The sequence below is a fragment of the Carassius auratus genome, chromosome 2, assembly GCF_003368295.1.
Source record: "Carassius auratus strain Wakin chromosome 2, ASM336829v1, whole genome shotgun sequence".
In the NCBI taxonomy this organism is placed as follows: Eukaryota; Metazoa; Chordata; class Actinopteri; order Cypriniformes; family Cyprinidae; genus Carassius; species Carassius auratus.
This window is the reverse complement of record NC_039244.1, coordinates 13,288,390-13,315,798: the sequence shown is the minus strand read 5'-3', so window position 1 is coordinate 13,315,798 and position 27,409 is coordinate 13,288,390. Positions and strand designations below refer to the sequence as shown.

The window sequence follows — 27,409 nt, the reverse complement described above, 5'->3', positions numbered from 1 at the left end:
TTACACTCCAAAGAGAAAGGAAATTTTTAAATTGCGTCATATGACCCTTTTAAAAAGAAGAGGAGTTTGTTCTTTCAATTGGTTATTAATTGGATTTTGAGATTTAAAAAAAAAGAAATATTCATGGATATGTAATTCACATGGTGCGGTCACATTGGCAAAATTTGATATTTCACAGGCAACGAAGGCATAGGGATCATTGTTCATTATCAATAGTGTAGCAATCTGTTACAGACTTCCAATCGAATCAGTTTTATATTGGTAAATTCACGTTCAATTTTACAAACTTGAATCCATCCAATCCAAAAATATTTCGCTTCGAAATTCAAGATTGCGCGTATTCCTGTTTAAATGACTGCACTGCGCCGTACATTCAATAAAGCTCTTTCTTTCTGACAAAGGTAAATATGGCCTCAGATATAGAACTATAACTTGCACTCACAAAATATCTAGGGTGAATTTTAATTTTTAGGCTGACTTTGAACTGAAATGTAGTAACTAGTTCTTCGCTTAGCTGAAGCAAGCTTAACTGGACGCAACGCACAGACGACAGAGATTTACTGTCCCGCCTCAGGCTCCACTCCGGGGTTTTCATTCCCCTCTCTGGGAAAAAAAAACTGAAAAAAACTCGCTCCCTCAGAGACAACAGTAAAAAAAAAAATCCTTGTGTTGTTATACTGAAATAATTAACACCACCACCACCACTACAATTAGCTAGACCTGCTGTATAATGTAGAACAGAATAAAAGCATCGAATAAAAACAGTGACTAACAAATTAGTACTTCAAATTCAGAAAGGTCAAATCTTATTTGAAAAGTTTAGTTTTTAGCATAAATACTTGAAGTGCTCGAGTCATTGTCACGCGCTGCAGCTCTTGCAGGCTTTTCACTTAACCGTGTATCTACTCCCTTGATCAGACAAGGCGAAAACGCTTCGGCATGCAAACCTAACGCATATCAGTCTGCACATTTTTGTCCCCCACTAGATCCACGATTTAGTCGGAATTTTTTAAAGAACTAGACCATTGCCTTATCGTTAGAAGCAAACAAGTCCACGTCGTGTATGCTGTAGCAGCACACTTCGTGTCCTTTCCACAATTTCCCCACATTTGGAGGCTGCTAGCTAGCCGTCATGTTTAGTAGAGTACAGTAACGCAATGTGCAAAACTTAAGAAAACTTACCCGTGGAAAGTCGTTGCGAAAGCTTCGATTGTTTTCTTTCGCGTATGTGAATAAATGTACGATCCTAACACTCGGCCGGATTTAGGGTTTTAACTCCCTCAGCAGAATGCAGGACTGATTTCTTTTTCCTTTTCATTCCGCACGAATCTTTTCAACTTGCCGAACTGCCATTTTCCAGCTCAGCACGAAGCGGGCAGGACTACTTGAGAACTAGAGAAACCGGGACGGAAAATAGCGGAAAGAGCCGAAAATGTCCGAAAGAGCAAATCTCGTATAACACACGAAGCGTTCATCATCCTTGCGCCAACCCGCTGTGGTTACACGAGGTAGTGCAAAAACCAGTTCATAAAAAATGTAGACCTACAAGTGATACAATTTTTTAATAAAAAATAAACATCTCAAATGTCGCTATTTTTATGTTTTATCGTTTATCAGAGTACTGACACATTTAACAAATTCAAAAATCTGCTGTTTTAAGCAGCAGGCCACTTGTATTAAAAAAAAACTTGTGATATTATTATATCACGTTATTAGAATGATTTCTGAAGGATCACGTGAAACTGAAGACTGGAGTTATCATCACAGGAATACATTTTATTTTAAAATATATTTAAATATGATATTATTATTTTAAGTTGCATTAATATTTCACAATATTACCGTTTTAACTTTATTTTTAATCATAAATGAATTGTGGATTGTTAGTATTGGTCACCATACTTGGCTCTATGTCACGTAACTTTAAAAAAGTAAAAAAAATACAGACCCCAGTTTTATTTAAAATGGTAGTGTATTGTGATCATGGAGGTCGTTAAAACCACCGAAATATAATTATCAGCAAATAATGTACACATTTTATCATGGTTAAATCCAGACTTTACAAATACAGTTGAGCATGAGTGGATTAAGTCAAGAGTCTAGGATCTTTCCGAATCCTGTGTAAAGAACTAGATCAACTACACAAATTCAATAAAAAAATTACAGTACCACACAAAAGTAAATGAAGTTAGTATGTGAACTAAAGGATATAGTGAAACACTAATATGGAGTACAGAAGAAGAGAAAGACAAGTCAGACTGGGAGTGCAAGTATCTAAACTTTGTCTTCTATCGCTTTAGTTTTGATTAATGAATGAGGAAGCAATCCAGTTTCAGCAAACCATGACGTAGAAAGCTCATGTTACTCGTAACTGAATCATTTCTGTGTAACCAAACAAGCACGTCAACACTTCAGAAGGCTATAGTGCAGATACAAAACACCAATTGTTAAAGATTACATATGTCAAATGATTTCAGCTGTACAACACTGCCAGTACATATACCAAATCCAAAATATTAGAAGTAAAAGGTTTTCACCGAATTAGTAATCATAATCCATTTTGTTCTAAGTAATGAGAACAAGTATGCTCTGGTAAACATGACACACTACAATGTCAACATTGGCTGAATGGCTTCTTGCAAGTCATTATTTAGGTGCTGGAATATTATTGTGTATGACTGGACAGAACGCAAGATTTTTTTTCTTGCAAAATGAATATTAGTCAAAATATAATAACTACATTTTGTTGACCACTCAGACATTATATGACTTCATATGACAATATTACTGATATTTGTGATTTGAGACTGAAAAACCAACAGCAATTGAACCTCAGCAGGACCATATATGTGCAAATTGTCAAAAAGCGATCCTACTGTATGACCTTTCTATTCCCGTCACATATAAAACAAATGTAATAAATATTTCTTTCAAAATCTATAAAAGTTCATTGTGCTACCATGTAAATCAAATTCTTAAAGGGATAGTCAACCCAAAAATGAAAATTGTCATCATTTACTCAAACTTACATCGACTCGTTTCAAACCTGTATGAATTTCTTTGGTGGAACAGAAATGCCAACGATATCTTGAAGGGAAACGCCACCCCAAAATTAACATTTTGTCTTTAATCACTTTCCCCCATGTTGTTCCAAATCCATAAAGGTTTGTTCATCTTCGGAACACAATTTAAGATATTTTGGATGAAAACTGTGAAGCTTGAGACTGTCCCATAGACTGCAAAGTAAGTTACACTGTCAAGGTCATTATGAAGTGATGAGAATACTTTTTGTATGCGAATAAAACAAAAATAACGACTTTATTCAACAATTGAATAATTGTCTCCTCCGTGTCTCCTCATTTTGAAGAATCTGAGCAATACGCAATATTTTCGCCACTTCATAACGTTACAGTTGAACAATTGATGGCAGATGGACTATTCTGATGATGTCTTTCATACTTTTTTGGACCTTGACAATGAAATTTACCCTGCAGTCTATGGGACAGTCACAAGCCTCCCAATTTTTATCCAAAATATCTTCAATAAGTAAGTGATTAATGACAAAAAACTATATATTTTGGGGTAGAGTATCCCTTTAAGACAACTTTGTCCATAAACTGTGAGTCAATGGGGTCCAAAACAACACAGAGACACTTTTCCAAACATCATCTTTTATGTTCCACAGTAAAGTACGTTACACAGGTTTGCAACGACATGAGGCTGAAAAAAAGGGCAGAATTTTGATCCCATTGAAAGACAGTTTGGCAGGTAAATGACTTCTAACTCAAAAATAAATGACACTAAACAAAGACTTTTCTACACCCCTCCTTTCTCTGATTTTGATTTAAATGATAATGGAAGCACCCGTACATCGGAGTCTCACAGTTTTCTGGTCTTATCTAAGGCTAACACTTATCCTCTGGTTTCTTCTGTTCTTTTCGCTTAGATCCAAGCTCATCGGTCTTCCTCGCTGAAGTTTGGGAGCTTCCCTCCACCGGTGTTGTACTGCTCCAAACCGCTCTGAAACGTGGATGAGATGGCACTGGTGTAGATGTTGTGGCCTCCTTGTCATTGGAGGCATCAAAGCTGCCCTCCTGAACAGCTTCCTGCTTTTTAAATGAATCTCTTCTCTCAGACAAGTTTAGCTTCCTCATCACCGCACCGCCGGAGTCCCTCACTCGCTGGCCAGCCAGGTACAACCCTTGTCTAGCATGATCACCGACACACACAAAACCTGAGGCAATGTCACTAGTTTGTAACTCGAGTCCCTCAGCTTCACTCTGGGGACCTTCCACAGTGTGTCTTCGAGTGGAGAAATCCTTTTTGTCTCCATGTTGGGCACCGGACGGCCACTCAGATGACTGAACCCTGTTAAGCAGTGGCGAACGGGGTGATTCTGCACTTCGGGGACACACGGTCTGTCTCACGATGGTTGGCGGGGACATCATCTTATTATGAAACGAGTGCAGGCTTTTAGGAACTCCAGCGAGGGAAGATGGAGAACACTGTGGAGACAGAGGCTGTGAGGAGGGATTGCAGGCGAGGGGAGAGGGGGGAATACTGTTGGAGGACTTGCAGCGGCCAGATTTGCTATAGCGGAGGCCAATCTTGGATCCCAAAACATGGAGAGAACTTGGTCGACTTTGAGGAATGGGTGAATTCGGAGAGCTTGAGCAGGGTGAGGAACTCTGTGGAGAGTTTGAATCTGTGGAGAGAATACAAGCAATGCCAATCACTTATGAACTATTAAAAAACATCAATAGGGAAGTCTTTTTTTTTCTTCATCAGTAAATGAATGCATCAAATTGATTAAATTCATGTGTCCCTGCTGAATAAAAGCATTCATTTCTTTAAAAACAACCCCAAACCTTTTGAACTGTAGTGTCACACAACAGTGTCCGTGATGAAGAAAAAATAATTGTGCAACTCTCTCAGACAATCGAAACTGGGCAAAAAGGCGGGAGCTGGTTGCTGAAGCCACGCCCACCTAACACGACAGCGGTGACAGCAGCAGCAATCCACCTGTCACTCAAGTGACCACGCCCTTAATTATGCAGAACTTTAAAGGCTTAATATAATTTAAATGGATGAGTTATTAAAAAAAAAATTCACCTACACTCGCTATATATAGACCAAAATAATTTTTTGAACCAGGCTGTAAATATGTTTTTTCTGGTGTAAAGTTGGGCATTTTAACATGGGGAGTCTATGGGATTGACTCCCTTTTGCAGCCAGCCTCAAGCGGCCGGTCAATGAATTGCAGTTTTAGTCACTTCCTTGTTGGCTTCAAGAGAGAGAGCGGGAGGTTGAAAAAATGCAATGCTCAATATGGCCACTGAATCGCAGGAAGTCCCGCCTTCTGAATGAAAGAGCCAATCGGTAAAGTCAGAAACAGTCAGCACTCTGAGACGTGCTCTTAGGACTGCGTATGCACACTGGCTGACCTAGCCTGAGAAATACGCTTTTTTTTAATGCTATTTGAGCAAAAGCAACAACATTTATGGCACAGTTGTGGTCAGAAACTTAATGAACAGTTTTGGAGAATTTTTTTTGATGTTTCACCATTCAAAGAGATAGGAGCTGCGCTTGGATGCATTTCAAAGATGGCCGCCAAGTGTCAAGACTTGTCTTAAAAAGACTTTGTTAATGTAAGTTTTATATGGTTTGAAAAAAAAAAGTGAAATGTGATGGAGTTTAACCAACAAGTTAATAATAAGCACATTCTGCCTTACCTTATACTTTGAACAGTACTTTTTTAATTCATAAATAATAATTTTATAACCTGAACTAACATTGTCTTGTCATAATACAGGTCAAATAATCGGATTTAGAGAGACTTATTGATGTTGACACAAAGTCATCATGAGGGTCTGCAGGGGTCCTCTTATTATATCATTCAGTGAAAAAAAAGGTTTCCAAATATTATTGAGCCATGGAACAGTTTTGTTAAGAAACAAAAATATCTTGCCAAACTCGACTCTAAAAAATTCTTTGAGTCAAATACAGACTAACTAAACTTTTGGGTTAAAAATGTAATTTAAAAATTTAATTTAGTCCATATTTGACCTAAAGCTTCCTTCAACATGGCGTTATTATTTGGAGGCATCTCTAATAACAAAGTGAAGCATATAAGACTATATCTGACAGTGAGAGAGAGTCGGAGTCGTACCACATGACAGGTCTGGAACTGGGCTTCTGCTCGGGGTGTTGGGTCCAGGAGATAGGCTCAGCGTTGGAGAATCCGACAGGCTGTCGTTCGGAGAGTGCTGAAAACCCGCCGAGAAACTGCGACTGTTTTGAATCCCTGGACTGTGTTTAGGCAGCTTCTTCAAAAGGTTTCGCCGTTTACTAGAAAATTTAGGCTTCAATTACATTTTGGGATTCAATCAGTTTTAACTTAAATTTTCCAGAAGACACTACATATTTCCAACCTGTCTTGACCCTCTTTCCTTTTGCTCTTTTTGCTACGTCGTGCCATCTTCCCCTTTGAGGTGGTCTTTCTCGCAGGCCCAATTTTAATGGACGTATTCTCAAGAGGAGTTGTCTGCAGAGTCACTTTACTGCCACTCTACAAATGGAAAAAATCAAGAAATCAAGCATCTATTCCCAGTCCTTTTTTAAAAAGTGCACGGGCCGCCTTTAGAATCTCACCTTCAGCAGGAGCTCCACTACTTCCGTGTGCACCAGACCCTGGATACACTCTCCATTCACATGAGTGATGAGGTCCCCAGCCCTCAGCCCGGCCTCGTGCGCAGGACTGCCGTCTTCAACGCTCTAGATAAACGGCAACACATAAAAACACATTTAAAAGTGTCAAACCAATAAAATGTCTGTACACTAGGTTCTCAGTATGATTAACCATGGTGATGTACCAAATTTTTTTTTACTAAACCTAAAATTAAAGTTTTCATTAGGCCAATTACATTTATGGCTTTCCTTGGGAAAAAAAAAATGCTTTATGGTACATGTTTATATTTTATTGACATAATCGCTCAATCAGTGTTTCAACCTGTGATGTTCATTTTTGTTTGTTTCATGCTATAGCTAGCCAGAAAAAAGACGACAGGATTGGTTCAGGTGCTGCTTGAACGGAGGCAATCTTGGATGCCACATTTAAGAGTATCAAATCCAAATTGTTTGAATTTCATTATAAAATTGACAGAATTTAAAAGCTAAAACTTAGTTTCACAGCAAAAAGCTTAGTGCGATTATCGGATGGTATGCAATAGAAAATGAAGATAGTAAACTATGAATATTGTAAACTTAGTGCTACAGTCCACACAGATGACATGTTCACCTGTTATATATCCGTGTTGTGTCAACAAAATAGATACTGGCATATCAAAACCGAAAATGTATTTATGGTGCATCGCTAGATGACCATGCAATAAAGTGGAATGATTTACACTGCATCCATAATACCTACCCAGACCATGTGGTGCACTGTGTAGACATCAGTATCACCCATGTAGACCCGAATGGCACGGAGCGCAAAGCCATACTTCCTCCCAGAGCTGTGGATGACCACAGGAGGACGAAGACTTCTTGCGCTGAGAGAGAGCTCTCGGTTGGGGGAAGAGTCCCGAGATGAAGGGTTGGATGAGAGGGAGTGTGAAGACATGGGGCTTGTCTGGAGCCCACCAGGGATGTCATCTATGACGATAATACACAATCATATATAAGAGAAATGCCTCATAATTGCTGCAATATCCACATATTGGTATTAAATATGTGGACGTCAAGTCAGGTTTCGCTATAAACTTCCTCAATAAGCTCTCTGTTCCACTCGACTGTTCATTGTTCTCTTGAAACCACCTGCTTCACTTGTTTATTGTTGTAGCCACATGAATTTCAGTTGCCTTCAGTGAGATGGCATCACATGTGGGTGCATCGTCTACTTGAACTGTACCTGCTGTGACCATGAGGGAAAGGCCAGACACGGATGCAGACTTTGGGAGTTTGCATGTAAATGGTGAGCGTGGCTTCTCTGGGCTCTCCTGATGAAGTCCGAGGCGGTGCGAACCCTTGTGGTCCCTGCGATGAGTAGGTCTTGTTCCAGTGGAGTTGCTGCGCAGACGAATTCGCCGGAGATTTGATACCAGACCTTCTGAAAAGAAACAAAAATAGAAGAAAACTCCATTTGAGAATGAGCACAAGTCGCCCTTAAATTTCACCTAATATTCAAATCAAATCTGAATAAAAAGGTTACCCTCATCCTCAGGAAAAGCAAAGCGTGGCATGGCCTCAAGGCTCTGAGTGCTGTTCAGAATTAAAGGACTAGTGCCCCTCTCAGGCTGAGATGAACTGGAGGATGCTCTCGGCCTCTGACTGCATGAAAAGAGATAAAAATAGACTTTAGCCAACATTTTGAAAATGACATATACACTTACATATACATATATATACATATATATACATATACATATATATACATATATATATATACATACATATACATATATATATAGGGTGGCCATATATGCGTTTATACAGGACACGTCCCGGCCAGGATTTTAATATTGCCAAAACATCCAGAGCAGTTTTACCAATAACATGCAGGTATTGTACATAATCGACCAATCGTGGGGCTGCATGTGAGAAGGCGAGATCTAGAGGGAACGATCAAAGCGATGCAAATATGTGCACGTGCTTGTTCGTTCGATTGACTTGAAGCGTCGCTGCGCACAGATCCTAAAAAACTAAGTGCGCCACAATGCTTCAAGTCAAACGAACGAAAAAACACATGAAAGCATTTCATGAATGTTACAGAACGATCAACTCGCAAAGTGCAAAGTCAAAACCTGGATATTCTAGGCATTATTAAAATCCTGGCTGGGATGTGTCCAGTATGAACGGTGCATATGGCCACCCTATATATATCATATTATAAATTATTTGAACACCCTTTGGACACATTTAGATTCATTATATATATTAGGGGTTTTCTGTAAATATTTTCGGTACGGGTCTTACAGCCTAGTTTTAACCACTGCACGAGTGGACCTTCATCAGAAACAGTCTAATCTTTCAAATTACGTCCTATTTTTCTGGAAATTTAAACAAGTAACACCGTTTTGACGCTCTTTGATGTGAAGTGAGTGACAGATTGCTGTATAAACACTGTATAAAAAATTGCTTTAGTTGACAATAGCAGCATTGATCACCACAAGAGCTAATCAATTTTAAAACAATATTTTTTTTGATCTTATAACTCCAATGTGATAAATTAACCTGAAGTAGAGTTCATCATATTTTTTTGTATTACATCATTCTTTGCAAGCTCATCCAGGTATATGCTGCAGAAATGTTATGTAGTGTGTTAGTAGTACTTTTCTTTACTGACCCGCCCCTGTGGGAATCCTGCTTCCTGTTGCTAGATGGAAGCTGTTTGGGGGTTTCTACTGGAGAAAGCATTGAATGACCATCCCACCGGTCCTCCTTCTCCTCGCTGCAGCTGCGCTCCGAGGAGGACAGGCTCAAGTTGGAGGGAGAAGCCAGCTGCTCGGAGCTACTGTACACCTGATTCACATGACAAAAACAAGTCATGACCTGCTCCTTACTGTGTTAAATGCCTCAGTCTGTCTGAGTGACTGGCATCTCTAGAAGATAACATTGTGCACATTCTTCTCTTTCACCTGGCTGAAGCGGTGCGAGCAGGAAGAGAACTTGATCTCCTGATAAGATTCATCATCGTTTGTCTCATCGTCCTCCTCAGAGTGGTGGTAACGGTCAGAACGTGCTGGACAGCAGATGAACAGAAGGTTCAGTTGCATCACATTTATGATTCAGAAAAAGTCATAAAATAGAAAGGGAGCCACCTACTGTCAAAGAAGCTTGTGTCTTCTTCAGTTTCAAGCTGTGGAATGAACTCTGCTTTCTGCCTTAACAGTCCACTCCAGTCCAGGCCATGGAAGAAGATGTGATGCTTGACCTCTGCTGTCCCTCCTGTAGGTCATATCACACATGATTCAATACCGACTACATTATGGTGAATTTATTGATTTTAAGTTCCTTAAATAGCAGTGTTGTTGTTGTTGATTAAAAACTGTTCTGAAACAAAATTAGTTGCAATGGCAACATTTCTAGTTTTCATTTAAGCTTTTTAAAGTACAAAAATTACTAAAACTGAAAAAAAAAAAAATATATATATATATATATTTATTTAGATCTAAAAATTACCAAAACCTAAGCTGATTGTAAAATAAAAACCATAAAATATTCAAGAAAATAAAAAATTTGTATAATAAATATAATAGCATATACATAATACTAAATTAAAACTAAACAGGTAAAACACCCACCAGCTCCCAAGCGCTCTTTGGGACTCTGTCTCAGCAGTTTTGTGATGAGGTCTTGAGATTCAAGAGTTAATGCATCATCACCCTCTGGCCACTCAATTTCATCTACGGAGTGAGAGGGATGCAGACACATGCACACAACATTAATAGCATAAAGCAGAATTTTACATTTCAGGTAGAGCACTGAAAGCAGATCATATCAAAAGAGCCCACTTCAAACTCTATGATATTCTGATGCTTAGATACATCTCAGGTCTCTTCTGCGATGTAGGGCAATGGGAACCTTTTCCACTCGTTTTATCATCCAGTAGGAAGAAATCATTTCAATCATGACTGAATTCTCAAAACCCACTTCATCCTTACCACTGACCACCTGGCCGAAGAGCTCTTCTGGCGTGTCTCCAAAGAAAGGCACACAGCCCACCAGGAACTCATACAGGATAATGCCCATGGCCCACCAATCCACAGGCTTCCCATAACCTTGCCTCAGGATCACCTCTGGTGCAATGTACTCTGGAGTACCACAGACCTAGAAAACAGGAGGAAAAGTTCACCCAAAAGGGGAATTGTTGTCATGATTTACTAACCCTCATGTTCCTTCACCTCTGTATTTCCTTTCTTCAGTGAAAAGCAAAATATGTCAGAATGCCAGAGCATCCTTTTACCATACAAAAAAAGTGAATGGTAATTTTTACTGGCACCATACAAGTAAAAAAAAAAAAAGAAAAGAAAACCTTAGTTTGAACTTTTCTGAGGCCATATATAGCCTGTGTGTAAAAACATAACTAAATGTAACTCATTATTTGCTCAATATTACATTATTGTATTGTTACAATATTAGTGAATAAAAGACAATACTGACAGCTATTAATTAAATATTACAGTATTAAGTTAAATTAAATTAAGTCCATTTCACACACAAAGCTATAATATGGTTTCTAAATTTTTTTGCCATTTTGTCCTTTCTGGAACTTTGTAGTAATAAAATTAAAAGAATATACATACTTAATTTAGATCATTATTTGCTCAAATCTTGAGCAAACCATTCACATTAACCAAATCTCATTTCAAATCACATTTCCTTTCATCATGGAATTTGGCGGTAAAATATGAACAAATACATAAATCACCATTTGCTCAAAGATATTTGTTTCTCTTACATGTCAATTTATGTTGTTATTTTGCCCTGTTAGGAAATTGCCAGTAAAAAAAAAAAAAAGGTATATAAATAATAATAATAAAATAGTATGCTGCTCTGACATGTTGCCTAACATTGCCTTTTTGTTTTATATGGAAGAAAAAAAGAAAATAAACAAAATGTGTGGTAGAAATTATATGAATAAATGAAGACAAAACTAGACCTTTAGTGTGAAAGTATTTGGTGTGCTGAATGTACAGGCAGACTGACCTGTTTATCAGTGAACTCCCGCGTGTCTTTCTCCATGTGTTCTTCATACAGGTTTGTGGTCATATTCATTAAACCGATTTTAGACAAACCGAAGTCAGTCAGTTTAATGTGCCCCATTGATGTAATAAGCAAGCTGAAGACAGGGAACAAGCACAGTGAATGCACTATTTACTGGATGTGGAGTCATGCATAACTGCAGGATTACATCCAGGTGCTCTTACTTATCAGGTTTGAGATCCCGGTGCACAATGCCATAATTATGAAGATACTCTAGTGCCAGTACAGTCTCTGCAAAGTACATCCTGGTCATGTCCACCGGCAAGGGACCCATATTCTTCAGCAAATTTGCACAGTCTCCACCTGCAAACACAATTTCATATTTAAACATTACATCTGCAGACTCACGACAGTATACATGAGAAATGATGCATGTGTGTGTCATAAAATGAGATCAAGGAACATATCTGTAACAACACATCACTCCTCTGACTCACCCTCCACATACTCCATGACCATGCAGAGGTGCCGTCGTGTCTCAAAGGAACAGAACATGCTGACCACAAAAGGGTTCTCTGCAAATGTCAGGATGTCTCGTTCCACAAACACCTGCTGGATCTGGTTCCTCAGGATCAAGTTCTGCCGGTTGATCTTCTTCATGGCAAACCGCTGCCGCGTCCCGCGATGCCTTACTAGGTACACGGCCCTGTGAGTCAACGCACAAATCAGGATCAAAGCAGATTGATATTCTCAAGTCTGGAGTCCACCACACAACTTTTAAAATCTAAACATTTTTCAAATCAGACGCTTGTTGGCTTTCTAAATTTTTAGAGAGAGAATCTGTGAATCATATACTAATTGACACAATCGGACTTCTAATTCTTTGCAAACACAACAAACAGAAACATGCACTAAGAGACACAAGACAAATGTAAAAAAAAAAATTCGTCTCAAAATATCAACCATGTTTGATATCTTCTGACTGGATGGTATTATCGTCTGGAGCCAAAAACTGGGTGTCTTTGCCCATCATAAACAACGTCATTTTCTAACTGTTCAAAATCTGCAGACTTGCTCTGTCTTTCCTCGACTAGCGTCGGCCTCTCCAGAATGCAGCTGAGGCAAAACTCTAGATGACGGTTATGTTAGTGTATTCCAGCCTTTCCTCAACTGGTGACCTAAATTCAAGTGATTATAAAACAGTCTATTCCTTTTTTAAAGTAAAAAGCAATTAAGTGTGAGCTCACCCATAAGCCCCATTGCTGATGAGCTTTATAGTCTCAAAATCTCTTTCCAGAGGTTTTCTTCGAGGTGTTGTGTTTCCAGGACGAGTCTAGGACACAAAATATGAATTTCATTTTCAAAATATGAGTTCATAAGTCACAAGGTAAAAAAGCCAACCTAAACATATATATGCATGTACACTACCATTCATAGGTTTTGGGTCTGTAAGATTTTTTTTTTTGATCAAATATCCTTGATGAGCACTAGAGACTTTTCTTTCTTATGTCCTAACTTGTGAACGGTATCTTATCAGATTTTTAATGTCACCCATCCAATCTCAATTTAAAGTGCCAGAGTATCAGAATCTGTAGTTGTTTTGATAGCAGTCTTTAGCAAAGTAAGTAAATATTAAAAATAAAAAATATATTTAAGTAATATTTAAGTTTACTACATACATATGGGTTGAATTTGTACCAATATTACTGTAATAAATTAAAAATTAAAATTAAATTTATGCATTTAGCAGACGCTTTTATCCAAAGCGACTTACAGTGCAATCAGGCTATCAATTTTTACCTATCATGTGTTCCCGGGGAATCGAACCCCCAACCTTGCGCTTGCTTGCTTGCTTGCTAACACAATGCTCTACCACTTGAGCTAAAGGAACACTAATAATAATATACAGTAGTAATTTCATTTTACAGCTATACAAAATTATTTAAACTGAAACCGTTTGCACCTAGGCTGGGAAAGAGATCTAGAGCTTGAAACTCCTGGAAAGAGAAGTATGAGACCTCCAGCGGGGTGGAGAAGCCACCCTTTTAAGATTTTGTCAAGCCTTGATTTATTCTCTTACCTCTGCAGTGTCATCCAGTTCTCTGCTTGAGCTGCCCGAGCTGTTGTGCTCAAGCTGCACCATGTCTGAACCCAAAGACAAGAGGAAAATCAATCACTAGTTCGCCCAAGGCTAAGATTTAATAACCCTTTACAACATAGACAAAAATGTATAATTTAAGGGTGGGTGCTAGATAAATCATAATTATACCCTCCAGGGGGTCTCGAGTGAGACCCAGTTGGCTGATGATGTATCGGGGGATGTCAGTCTTGATGCCCTGGTCAACTTTTGCATGGTCTTCTGCAACTTCAAGACGCTGATAAAACTCTTCAGGGTCAAACTCCTGATGGTTAATAGAAACATGTTATGTCTTTACATAAATGGCATTTGATTGAGTCTTCGCACAGTAATTCATTACAAAAGGAACATTAATAGGTAACAGTTGGTTTTCAAATTCTATGGAACTCTGCTGGGAATTAAATTCAATTTAAACCCTCACCATTCTGCTGAGATTTTATTTGATTTTGCCTTATCAGTATCCAGTAAGCAGACATTATTAAAGCTGTAGCCCTCTGAAGTTAAAGGTGACAAATATCATTTCTTCCTAATACAGAATCACAATGTTTTTACCAGACATTCCAGTAGTCTTGCTGGTCTGGAAATAATGATGAGAATCTTCTTGACGAGTTTAGCAATAACAGTCACTTCCTCACTCTCAGAGCGCTCATATGCCTGTGGTTGAAAAAACAAAACAAAGAAAACCCCTGTCATTTGCCAATGCAAATAAACTTTACGAGCACAAAACAAAACAACCTTCTTTTTTGCATAAAGTTTAGTAGATATTACCATGAGTCAGATCTCAAATGGTAAAAGTTGCAGAAATAAGTGACCCGGTTCACTGTGACAGAAGCAAGACCATAAAAACCTCTCAAGCTCCTAATGACATTTAAGACAAACAAGTCATTTAAAAGCAATAGTTCACCCAACAATTACATATTTGTCATTATCAATTCACCCTCATGTCATTCCAAACCTGTATGTCAGCATTTGAAAGTAAGAAGAATTTTCATGCGACTCTTTTCCATTGAACAAACCAAAACCTGCCATCAGCAAGCACCCTAGAAAGATAAATGGAATTTGTTGCACCAAAACCTGTTTCCTCTTTCTTAATTTGATCAACCACTTCCTTAATTTTGCAATTCATGACTTCAGAAGCATGGAGCAAAAGCTCCTCAGGGAGACAACACAGTCTCTCACTTGCCCTCAGTAACCTTCCCTCCAGTGTTAACATGACTGCCTGAGCACACAAACACATCAGACGAGCGTTTTTATACGCTGCTGCTCTCTCTTCAGCCTCTTTCCAGAAAAACTTCACATGACAGCAGTTTTCATCATAGATACATGTTTTCATCAATCGAAGATACCGTAGTGTTTCAATACAGCAGTTTCCTGAATGTCATTTTCTGAGGGAATATGACAAGAACGGTGCTAACTAAAAGAATACCTCAGGACTTCAGGGGCCTTACATCTGGAGCCATAAGCCAGTAATCATTCAGTAATAATGCTTTTATAAAAAAAGATGGGTTGTGGCAGTATAAGTAATTCAGCTGAGAGTTGGAAAGAGAGCATTAAAACACCCATCATCAACTACAGCACGGTCGTGATGTTGCAACCAAGGGATGTCCGATGTCAAATGTACTATGTCGAAACTAGCATAGAAAGGAAGCTACTTTTGAAGACATACGACTTGTGCACATGCTCTGTGTCCCAAGCTTAACACACAAGTCATGCTGAATTATGTAGCTAATACTGATCAAATAATAACGTTGACCAAAGAAGACAAAACTTTTCATTGCTTTTGGCTGGATACATTCAATAAATGTAATAAACTCTCTAGAATCATTATTTCGCACAATTAACCCAAGTCAAACTCCAACAGCATGTGTGAAATGTGTGGTTTTAAATGTATCATCATTTTGAAGACAGTCAATATTTTTTACTTGATTTATTTCAATATTTACAATTTATTTTAATAATATTATTGAGTTATTATTGTGTATCTTATGCTCACCAGGGTTCCATTTAATTGATCAAAAATACAGAAAAAAAAATTGTGCAATATTATTACAACTTAAAGAAATGCGTTTAATTTAAATATATTTTAAAAGAAAATGTATTCATGTGATGGCAAAGCTGAATTTACATGTTTCACACGATCCTTCAGGAATCATTCTAATATGCTGATTTGGTGCTCAAGAAACATTTCTTATAAATGTTGAAAAAAGTTGCTTTATATTTTTTTTTGTAAAAACTGTTCTTGAATAGAAAGTTCAAATTAACTGCAATTATTTTGACATAACTTTTTTTAGTAACATTATATATAAGTCTTTACGTTCACTTTGGGTAAATTTAATGTGATTTTGTTGAATAGATTTACTAAAAAAAGAATCTTGCCAACAGTGAAGATATGACCAGCGGGGTACTACACTGCTTTAATATATTTTCATTAAACCGTTTTAGAATTTTTTAACTTCTGGTCTCTTGACATGAATTCTTTGCAAACTGGATCCAAGTAAATGAATAATTTAGAATCATATGCAAATGTCCATGTTACAATACAAGATCTGTAATTTGTCAATTCATTACAGGTATGGAATATGTTTCTACCTCATGTAGGAAGTTTTCTAATTTTTCCTGAAGTTCCACAAAGTAGCAAGATGTGATGAGCCCCTTTCTGGACTTCTCCAGGCAGTCTCGGACGAGCTCGAACAGCTGGTGTTGAATGAAGCCCAGCACTCCATCAGCAAGAGGAGGAGCGCTGTCCGGGGAGTAGTCTGCAATCACTGCCAGCAAACGCCCCTCCATCTGAGCTGTAGCCTGCAAGAGTGATAAAACACTGTGAGAATGCGTAGGTGACCATTGTCGTTTGTTTTGTTTGGACCAAGCAGCCATCAATTTTCCCACAGCCACTATTTAAACAAAGTAAACAACATGTGATGACATGACGTGGCATCCACATCCATGATGAAAAACTACATTTAAATGTCAGAGCTCAATTACCTTTGGGAACCGTTCTTTGTAGACGTGATTCATCATCACGATCTCGTTATCAAAAGAGCCACATGTCCGCCCAGGGCTACAAAACAAAACAATACTCCAGTTACAATCAATCTAGTTTTCTGATTTCATGCAAACAAATAACATTAAAAGTAATAATTTACTTCAGAATGAAAATTTACTCCCCCACATTTCATTACAAACCCTGTCCATGACTGACTGACTTCTGACAAACACAAAAGAACTGTGAAGGTCTTGGTTGCTTTTTTCATACAATTACACTGAATGGGGACTGAAGCTTTTTGGCTTAAAAAAGGACACAAAGGCACCATGAAAAAATTAGAAGAGCTCTCAGTATGACTTGGGCAGCAGTGTTGTTATATTTATTTTTAATAAACCTTAAAAAAAATTGGTTTCAGTGACTGAAATAAATCTGAAATAAAACATAAATATTAAATATAAACATAAAAATATAAATGATGCTGTCTTGGCAACTTTTCTTATTGGAAATAAAAATAAAGCTAAATATAAATATTTAAAAGCACTAATAATTAAAAAACAATTATAAAAAAAGCAGAAAAAAATAAATAAATAAAAAAATAAAATATATATTTTTTATATATTTTTTTTCTGCTTTTTTTATAATTGTTTTTTAATTATTAGTGCTTTTTTTAAACACAATTTTTTTTTAAATTTTTGCTTCCTTTTTAAATCTTCAATCCCCATTCATTGTAATTACATGAAAAACGGTCTTCCAGAATTCCCCTTTTTGTGTTCCTTTTTTTTGGAAAAGCATAAAGGTGAAGAAATGAAAGATAAATATTTATCCAAGTAAACTCACTAAAGCAGTATAATTTTTTACAGTTTAAAATTAATCATTGTTTAGAACATTAAATCTGTATAGATTAGCCATGCCAAATGTGTCAAGCTGAGTGGATTGTTAAGCATTAGCTAATTAAAATATGGTTTTTGCAAACTTTTTCCCATCACTGTATAAGAGCAAGTAAGTGAGTTTCTTTCTACATTTTTTTTCTTTCATTCTTATTCACTTGGTATAAAGAAATTCAAGAGTTACAATTGAAATTTCACATTTTCTATGCCAGCAAACATACTTCAGCAGCTATCTGAATTGCAATATCTCTATGAAAATGCTGCACTTCACATATTAGCTTAAGTTTTCTAAAGCTTGTTGTTTTTCTCTACATCAAACAAGAGACCTAAGACTCCGTGAGCGAGGACGGAAATGTGAGGGCTGTCCATCCTCATCTGCCACACTCTCTGAGCTCCTGAAATGCTTGAAGAGGCGATGGAGGTCGTCTGGGGTGGGATGGGAGGGCAGCTGGTGCAGGAGCTCCTGTGAGGAGGAAGACTAGTGCAGAAGAAAGAGCAGGAGACAGAGAAACACAGCCAGATTAAGACAACAAATCACATTTAAATAATATTATGGATGTGTAAAAATGTAACAACAGTTATTTAGCAATAGTCTGCATAGCAAGGCGGGGCAGGTGTGCTCAGATTGCATGGAACACAAGTGGTGAGCATCTGACAGTCTAAAGCTGCTTATTACGGTGTGCAATTATGCAAGACAACTACAGGACGGGACACTTTCCATTCTCGTCTGTGGTATAGATGGTAATTTAAGACTGACAATCTCGGGAAAGGAGAATGAGCAGAAGAGCACATGACAGGACCAGTGCTGGGAGGAGGAAACCAGAGAAACCAGAGACTTTATTCCCTCTGAATAAAGTCTCCACTGACACTGGCTCAATAGGACATTGTTAAACAAGGCTGACCTCATCGCATGAGCAATGAATGGCCATGTATCATTTCAAGACAGAGAAAGGGGCTCATTTTTTTTTTTTTTTTTGGATTTCCTTGAAAATAAATCAGTGAAATTAATCAATTTCCACTAGTGAGAATTACCCACAATGGTCAACCCTGTAGTTAAATAACTACAGGTTAAATAACAAATGGCATGACCAATAGAATTCTATGACCTCCAAGGCTATTTTAATGGCCAGAACAGGGTTTAATCAGTTCAGATTATGTACATAAAATTACTAAATATATTTAAAAGGGGATAAAGGTTACCAATTACAATTATGATTTTATCATAATTTTATAGAGCAATAAAATCATTAAATCATTTAGAACAGAACTTAATCATCAAAAAATGTATATTCATTATCAAAAATCCCCATCCTTTCCCATGATTTTTTATGTTATTTATTTTTATGACTTTTTTTTTAGGAATGGAATTCACCACTTCTCTACAATTCAGACCCTAAATATATATAAACACTGTAAAGTGCATCAGTATTAATAAAGAAATTTAGCATGCTGTATACTTGTTACTCTTTTCGACTAGCTGCACTAGTACTGCTCTTAGCGTGCACTCCAAAAGCTAAATCAAACAATCTACAAATAACACAGTCAATATATGATGATTTAAACTCTGATTGCATTGTTTGATAATAAAGATAAACACTGCAGATGAACCGGACTGATGGCTCAAGAAAAGGAAAGCAAAGAGGGTCTTTGCAGAATAACTGAGATGGGCCCACTCACTGAAACAGCAGAACTGGGTGGATTGGTTCCATATCCAGAGGAGACCGATGCTACAGACCACCTTCGCGTGTCTGGTCTAAAATTGGGCAGAGATATAAGAAGACATGACAGTGAGGACATGATCTCTATTCAGATAGTTACCCAAACCATCAAAATGCAGGTAATTTTAATAACAAAAAAAAAAAGAATGAATGAAAAACTGAAAACCTAGTACCATCAAAAGTTTGGGGTCACAGGATTATTATATCTTTTTTTTAATTATCTTATGTTCATCAAGGCTGCATTTATTTGATCAAAATACATTAAATACTGAAATATGGGGAAATAATAAAGAAAAAAAAATTAAATAACTGCTCTTTATTCTAATATATTTTAAAACTAAATTTTCAGCATCATTCCTCCAGTCTTCAGAGTCACATGATCCTTCAGAAATCATTCTAATATGTTGATCTGCTGCTCAAGAAACTTTTCTTATTATCATCAAGGTTATCAGTTAATATAACCACAAATATTGCATTTAATATTGCATGAAAAGGTTATCTGCTTAATATTTTTGTGGAAACTGATATATTTTGAGGATCCTTTGATGAAGAGAAAGTTCGTAACAACAGCATTTCTTTGAAATGGAAATCTATTATTTTTTATTACATTATAAATGACTTTATTGCAATTAAAAGTATTATTATTTTATTTATTTTTTTAAAGACCCCTAAACCCCTTTTGTATGATAGTCGATATATCAGATAGATTTACAGGATTTAAACGTTTGTATCCGTTTAAAATAGACTAAAAAAAACAGACTAATAACTACTGATAGAAAAGGTAAATAAAATATCAAAACGTTAACAAACTTCACTTCTTTCAAGAACTTAAATGACCTTTACCAATTCATATTATCAATTTACAAATAGATGCATGCTTTCAGGGCACATTAAACACACAACCAAAAAAACTCATTCCATCTTCATTAAGCTGTTCAAGAAAGCTGATAGGGTCTCATCATTACAAGCAGCCTTGAGGGCAGCTGCAGCAAACGCAGAAACCTTTCCACTCATTCCTCGCTTTCATACCACCATTATGAAAGGGCAGATATAAGATATAACACAAATGACTAATGTGAATTACCTCCGTATGAACGGAAAATTGAGCGAAGGACTGCTGGAGACATTTCTGGGACTGTCCAGCGGACTGCTGCCTGTAGAAAACACACCTTCTATGATTGACATGCACATTATGGTTGATTTACAGAGTTATTGGATGTCAAAGTGGCTCTGTATTGCCAGGCACTCTTTGCTGACAGAGTGTTACTGGCAGTGGCATTTCCAAACAGTGGGCTGAATGTACAAGCAGGTTATGCTACCCGGTGTTTATCATCAAGCACAGTGTAAATCAAACATCATTATCATAATTGAGAGAGAAGTAAAAATCTGTAATTATAGCTACCAGATGGCAAAGGAAGGGGTGAGAGCGGTCTTGATAGAGTAGGTGAGGGAGCCAAACTCTTCCTCTTGTTCCGATTACTGTGGAAACAAAACACTTATTCTTGTTAAAGGGAAAAAAAAAATTCCAATTTCACAATTTTCGTTATCATGAAAGCCATCTATAGGGATGGTCTGTTAATGCCTTTGGTACTGGAACACAACCTAAACATTTGGGTTTACAAAAACATTTAGTTAAACCTGGAGTAACTCAATCAACATTGAATGTCTTCGGTTTCTTTGAACCGGCCTCTGTTCATTTATTAGATTGCAGAATAGTTAAGTTACTATTGGTTTTAAAGGCTTTGAATTTAAAGGTAAACTCAGTAAGGTTTTGTTTATCTGGCTCTTATTCACCCCAAAATTACCATAGTACCAGTAGTTTGGGGCTTTATACTGACACCTATTGGCCTGGATGCATTAAGGTTTTGTTTCATTCTATTTCTTCTATGTTTTTCAATCGCAGTTGAGCGGAGGCATCTTGACCTTCATGCATTCACAACACTTCTTCTTACTCAGCGTATGGAAACTGCAGATCGTCATTGATAGTTTTAAGAAGTAAACATGCTATTAGTATAAATAGTTGCCTACTCAAATGCATAACAAGACTGGTCATGTGACATCAACATGGCAGCACACACAAAGGGGCGACCCTCTCTATGCAAAATAAAACAACTTTTTCTACAAAACTGATCATTTTCTACAATCTCATACATTTAATGTGATACATTTTATTGCACACATTTAGTGCACTGTTTATTACGTAATATGTAAAACTTTTTTTTATTAGTAAATTCTGCATTCAACATGTACATGCTTTTAAAATGCTTTTTCTTTAAAAATCATTTAATACATCCCTGCTGAAAAAAGAAAAAACCATCTAAAACCAGCTTAAGCTGGTTGGGTGGTCATCCAGCGTTGGGCAGCAGGCTGGTTTTAGGCAACTTCTTTAGCTGGCCACCTTAAACCACCAACCAGCTTAGGCTGATTTTATATATATGATTATATATATATATATATATATATATATATATATATATATATATATATATATATATATATATATATATATATAAAAAATTATAATAAACACACACAAAACTTGACTGACCTCAATCCTCAATGCCCTAACTTTTGACTACAGATAAACCTGCTATAGAACACAGTAACGAAACTTTGTTGACAAAGACTTCAAAACGGACCCACCATACAGACAGTTAAGCTGTATATAAACATTATGTAAAGAGTAGACAACAGAATATGATCATCCGCCGCCAACAGGACAATGAGCCGCAGACGCTCTGAACAAGGGCCACGTTTACTATCGGAACAAAACCGGGCTGGGTGGAAAAACAGTGGAGGCTGTCCACAACGAGATCGAGAAAGTTTAAGCAGATCTTTTCTACTATCATAGGAGTTATATGGGATTTTCAAAGACCGATCTAGTTGATCAAGCACATTTCTCGCGGTTGCGCCTGTGGGATTTTTCCAAGTTAATGTTACAGTAAGTTTGGCGGACCAACCTTTACGATTAATAGTCAGTCAACACGGAACATATAGAGTAACATGATTAAACTCGTCGTTACCTCTTGGGTCGTTTGACTAAACCTCCTGAAACGAACTGACTTTTATAACTCGGACACACCGTCCAGTAATTCCGATCAGACATGATGTCGGTGTGCTCGTCGTCGTTGTCCCCGCAGTTAACAGATCCTGATCCACCGCAGCATTGGCACGAGGAACATCAGTGGAGTTTAATGTAATTCCCAGGCGAACTCCATGTCGACAGACTCGATTGCAAGCAGTACGGGGAATAGACAGAAAGCGCCTTAAGTAACGTTACAGCAGCGTGATGCCATCATTGCGTTATTTTCTCACAAATAACACACTGCCACAAAGGTTTGGAAAATGCCATCGTCTGGTTATACTCAAGCCCTGTCACATCCAAACGGATGCAGCTCTCGCGCTCAAAGGTACAGCAAACCCAACTGTGACGATTACAAGTTTAGGGCAACAATAAAAGAAAGGCGGTTGTGCTCTGAGTACAGGAAGTTGTCATAGAGTCTGACTGAAAGAGGGGGTCACTGTGCCGGGCAACTACTAAACTAAACCCGCCTCCTGTAACCTAGCGTGCAAACAGTGTCCCATACAGGTAAGCGCGTGGAATATGTTAGTGTTGAGGGACAATGCCAAAAGTCCCAAACTTTCAGAAACAGTCCTCTGACGTGGCTTTAAGACTGATATTTATATAAGTGTGTGATATGGTAAATTAATTAATGCCCCAATGCCAATGAATACTGTGTGGGTGTAAATATTAGCCTAATATTAAATACATCTGATAAAAATCAAATAAATAGATTACCGATCGATGAAAACATTTCATATTACCAATAAAATTGAACGTAAAAATTAGGATGTTGTAAACAAATAAATAAATAACTCGATCATGATCTGTTACTACAGTTTTTTTTCCCCAGACAAATCTTTTTTATGATGTTTTTGATATAACCTTCTTTAATTATGATATCAAATATATTAGTTGTGCAAACTTGAATTTCATTTGCTTTGCATGCATACTTTTTAAATGAATAAAAATACTTTTTGATTTTTTTATATTAGTTCAACATAAATCCTAGAATTGTCAAAAGTGTAAGAAATGAATGAAAGTATATGAACACAAAATAACCTAAACGAAAGCTAAAAATGACAAAATATTATACATGAGAAAGAAGCATACTCACATATTTACTCTGCGTGGAAGGCTCAGTTCCTTCTGGAAAGTAATAAAGACTGGGTTAATTCAAATAACTGAAGTCAGCCATAACATACCTAATACACTTAGGCCTATGAACACAAATGGCCTGGGTTATGTTTTATAAGAGCATCTACCAAGTGTGTTTTAATGGAACCACAAATATTGCATTTAATATTGCATGAAATTAAAAAGCATGAGTAGGAGGAGCTTTGAATTTGAAGAGAATCAAATAAGTTGGGGCAATTAGGCCATGATCTAACACAGTCAAACATTGAATTTTAAAGACTACATTTCTTATCTTTGTGACAGTGCCTTTCAATTATTTAAAAGCTACAGGAGTTCTGAACCAGAAACAAATCTTCCAGTCCACCTTAAGCTCAATACTGAGGGAGAACCAAGTTTGATTTTGTATTTCTGGATCCAGTTTTAATACTGACTCTTGATTTAATGTTTATAAAGCTTTAAGGTCCTAATTCATAATTAATATAATCAAATTATATGCTATAACCTCACAGAATTCCTTGGTAGTTGCCAAGTTCCTAGCCAGTCCTGAAAACTGAAGCTTTTCAATGTCTCATTGTCCCTTTTTGGCTGGAGAATCACTCTCAGTGGGCTCAGGCCACTGAATATTTGGATGGACATCTGAAAGATTAATCAGAAATTATGAGGCCAAATCAAAACTTCATTAGTTGGGGGGCTGGAGTGTATAATCTTAAAACTCCTAAAGGAATGCCATATGTGCATAGTACAAAAGCATACGTGCTTATATGGAGTCATACATATATGTCATTCATTGCTTCTTCAGCTCCGTTACAAATAATGCTCAACCCAAAAGCAAAACCATTTCCATGTCTTGTAGATGACCAATAACAAAGGTTGTGTTGTTTAGTCTTGACTCGTTCTGTGCCTAACATTTCCTCAAGGATGTTTTTTATTATTATTATTATTATTAAGAAATAAGCTACTCTTTCTGAAAGATGTGTTTTATAAAAAAGCAACAATATATCTTTATTTATTTCACAGTTCTTGGTTTTTGCTGAAGTAAAGCCCAGAAGTGCACTGAACTTAAGTTAACTTAAGCTTCATAAAAAATAAATAAATACATAAATAAATCCATTCTGTCAACAGATATAATACTGGTTTTACGAAATGATAAGTGTAAAACTCTAATAAACCTCTAAAACGTAAGTGCTATGTCTGACCAATAACCTGTTCTGTTTTGCACAATCACAGACTTGCGCACATGCAGTTGTGGATGATGCAGCAGCAAGAGACAGAAATTCAGGTTTACCTCTGTGTAACAGGTTAGACCTGACATGTGGCCCATTTTCTCATAACTAACTGCAGGCAGGGGGTGTTGTAAATGGGGTGAGCTGAAACACTGTCACTTTTACCATGTCGAAATGAACTACAGAAGTAGATGTTGTAATTCACTGTGTATTGTACAGGATTCATACATGAGGAAAGTCTCCATGTCTGGCCTCTAATGCTATTTTCACTCATTCATAATAATGAATACAAAGTATCATGCTGACCAGACAGGGAAGGTTGCAACTGCACCCACAAAAAAACTAAATTAGTCATATAGACGTAGCTAGAAAGGAGACATTGCAGACTTCTTGTTTTGATATTGAGCTTGTTCTAAATATTTTAACCTAACAATACTATATCCCACATAATCATAATCCTAAAACCCAGGAATCATTCTACATTTACTGCTAAATAACTATATTTATTTATTTGATACTGTTTTCACAAATGAAAAATTCATTAAAAACATGTTGGGAGTTTTTGTCAGGTTCTGCTGCACTTCTGGGTACAAATTTGTCCCAAAATATGGTTCAGTCGGTACAGTACACACACACACAACATTTTGTATTTTATATATACTGTATTATATTTACCACTTGACATTAGTTTACACAGTTTCGGGGGAAATTGAAGAGTTCTAAATTGTTAATTGTTCATTTGTAACAGGCAAACGTTGTGTTACTTTATCATAATTTTTGGGCACAGCTTAAAAAACAGGATTACACGGGCCTACTTAAAATGTTTTGATTCATTCACTCATCCGCCTCCTTTACAGTTTCACTTTCTTGTTTTCAGACAAATATAGCACAAAACACTTTTAGTGGAAAACCAAATCTATTTAGACATAGATTAAACACTTCATCGGGAGGGTAGTGCAAAAAAAATAAGTAAAGGCAAGTTTTTCCATCATGAATGCTGTAATCACCATGGCAACTGCTGATGAAACGTCTGCTTCATCGAAACTTCCATAAAATCAACAGCTGTTGTTTTTGTAATATTGTAAGTATAAAAACACATATTCAATTAATTTTATATTGCATATTTGCAGGCTATAAAATAAAAAAAAAAACATTTATTTCCAACACTCTGCACGTCGAAACAAGCCATATCCAACACTAAACGATTCTCAGTTCAATGTACGTAAACAAACGGATGCGAGAAGTCTGATGTAAGTTGTTGCAAAGATGTAACGATAGCTTTTCAAACATAATAACACATACTGATACTGATGAACCACTGAATGCATGTTGTTGAATGAGTAGAGATAAGGTCTCTTTATAATGAATAATACTGTGTGTATCGCTCGTGCACTCTTACCTGAAGACCACGCCGCCTCAGTATGTTTGGCTCATCCATTATGAATGTATTTTGTGGCTTTCCTGGTTAATTTTACCAATAGTGTAAGGATGAACCGTGAGATCAGCGATCACACGGTCACCTGACTAGAGATTTGAGAGTGTCTGCTAGGAACCAATCAAATCACGAATCTGTACAATTAAGGCGATAGCGACATGAATCCGGTTGTGTGCTGAGGACTGAGCCTCTAGCCAGCCCTCTAGTGTTGCTCGGTCATTTAAGACCAGAAAAAAAATGTTTAGGAATTTTACAAATTCCTACTTCACTGGAATGGTACGAAATGGACTTTTATGGTAGTCAAGATTTGAACCAGCAAAATAAATAATTAAATACATAAATCGTGGACTTGATTCGAAAAAGATAAATGGTCTTTTGTTCAGAATCAGAAGGAGCTTTATTACCAAGTATGTTTACACACACACATGGATTTTCCGTGGCGACAGGAGCTTTACACAGTAAAGATTAAATAACACTAATATAAGAAAAACTGGGGGAAACAGAATGCAGTATATGGAGCAATATATAGTAATATGGAGACAAAACAAAATTATTTAAATTAATATACAGATATGTTATTTACAAGTGTGGAGTTTATGTAGTTTACAATATACAATTTCCAGATATAATGTAAAAAGGTGTCCGTTATGATGTACAGTATGTAGTTGTGAACTTTGAACTGTTGCATTAGATGGCAACAGTTCAAACAGAGAGTGTGCTGGGTGTGAGGGGTCCAAGGTGATTTAAACCGATCCTTTTCCTCACTCTGGAGGTTTAAACTTTAAACCTCTTTGAGGTTGGACGGGAGGGAACCAATACTTCTCTCAGCAGTCCTGACTGTCAGTTGTAGTCTCTTAATATCTGATTTGGTGGCAGGGGCATCAGACTGTGGGTAAAACCAGTACTGATTACCAGGGCCGCAAAGGAAAAGAGGGGCCCTTGAAAAGTCTGTAATATAGGGCCCGGGATCTTGTGCAGCGCCCCTGTTTGGTGGTTGAACCAAACCAGACAGTTATGGATGTACACAGGACAGACTCAATGGCCAAGTAGAATTGTTTCAACAGCTCCTGTCTATAAACAACTAGAGCATTTCTAAGCCTTTTATATAGAGGTGTGACGAGTGGG

General features: G+C 37.0%; 2 protein-coding genes across 6 annotated transcripts in view; both read right to left on the bottom strand.

Moving 5' to 3' along the window:
* LOC113116354 (phosphatidylinositol 3-kinase regulatory subunit gamma-like) overlaps positions 1-1,421 on the bottom strand; it is a 32,952-nt gene extending 31,531 nt beyond the window's left edge. The window contains exon 1 of the mRNA XM_026284470.1: positions 1,183-1,421. The gene's annotated coding sequence lies outside the window, so the exon portion shown is untranslated. The remainder of the gene's footprint in view (positions 1-1,182) is intronic.
* Positions 1,422-1,941: 520 nt separating this feature from the next.
* On the bottom strand, positions 1,942-26,376 carry LOC113116329 (microtubule-associated serine/threonine-protein kinase 3-like). 5 transcript variants are annotated; one of them, XM_026284439.1, is made up of 27 exons: positions 26,249-26,376; positions 23,607-23,638; positions 20,831-20,907; positions 20,513-20,582; positions 19,388-19,463; positions 18,037-18,188; positions 16,823-16,898; positions 16,430-16,639; positions 14,393-14,494; positions 13,973-14,105; positions 13,784-13,848; positions 12,951-13,036; positions 12,201-12,409; positions 11,928-12,066; positions 11,707-11,839; positions 10,662-10,827; positions 10,302-10,403; positions 9,823-9,945; positions 9,636-9,739; positions 9,344-9,519; positions 8,210-8,328; positions 7,910-8,107; positions 7,427-7,653; positions 6,652-6,774; positions 6,432-6,568; positions 6,170-6,348; positions 3,906-4,705 (listed from the first exon to the last, which is right to left on the bottom strand). In XM_026284439.1, exons 1-27 carry the CDS (start codon positions 26,285-26,287, stop codon positions 3,906-3,908), a joined length of 4,053 nt encoding a protein of 1,350 aa, XP_026140224.1. In that variant the 5' UTR covers positions 26,288-26,376. The 5 variants fall into 5 exon arrangements, with proteins under 5 accessions (XP_026140215.1, XP_026140208.1, XP_026140242.1 ...); XM_026284449.1 differs by having other exon boundaries at positions 23,607-23,635; positions 26,249-26,370; XM_026284430.1 differs by lacking the exons at positions 23,607-23,638; positions 26,249-26,376 and adding an exon at positions 22,452-23,092 and having other exon boundaries at positions 1,942-4,705; positions 7,910-8,104.
* Between the last annotated feature and the right edge of the window lie 1,033 nt (positions 26,377-27,409).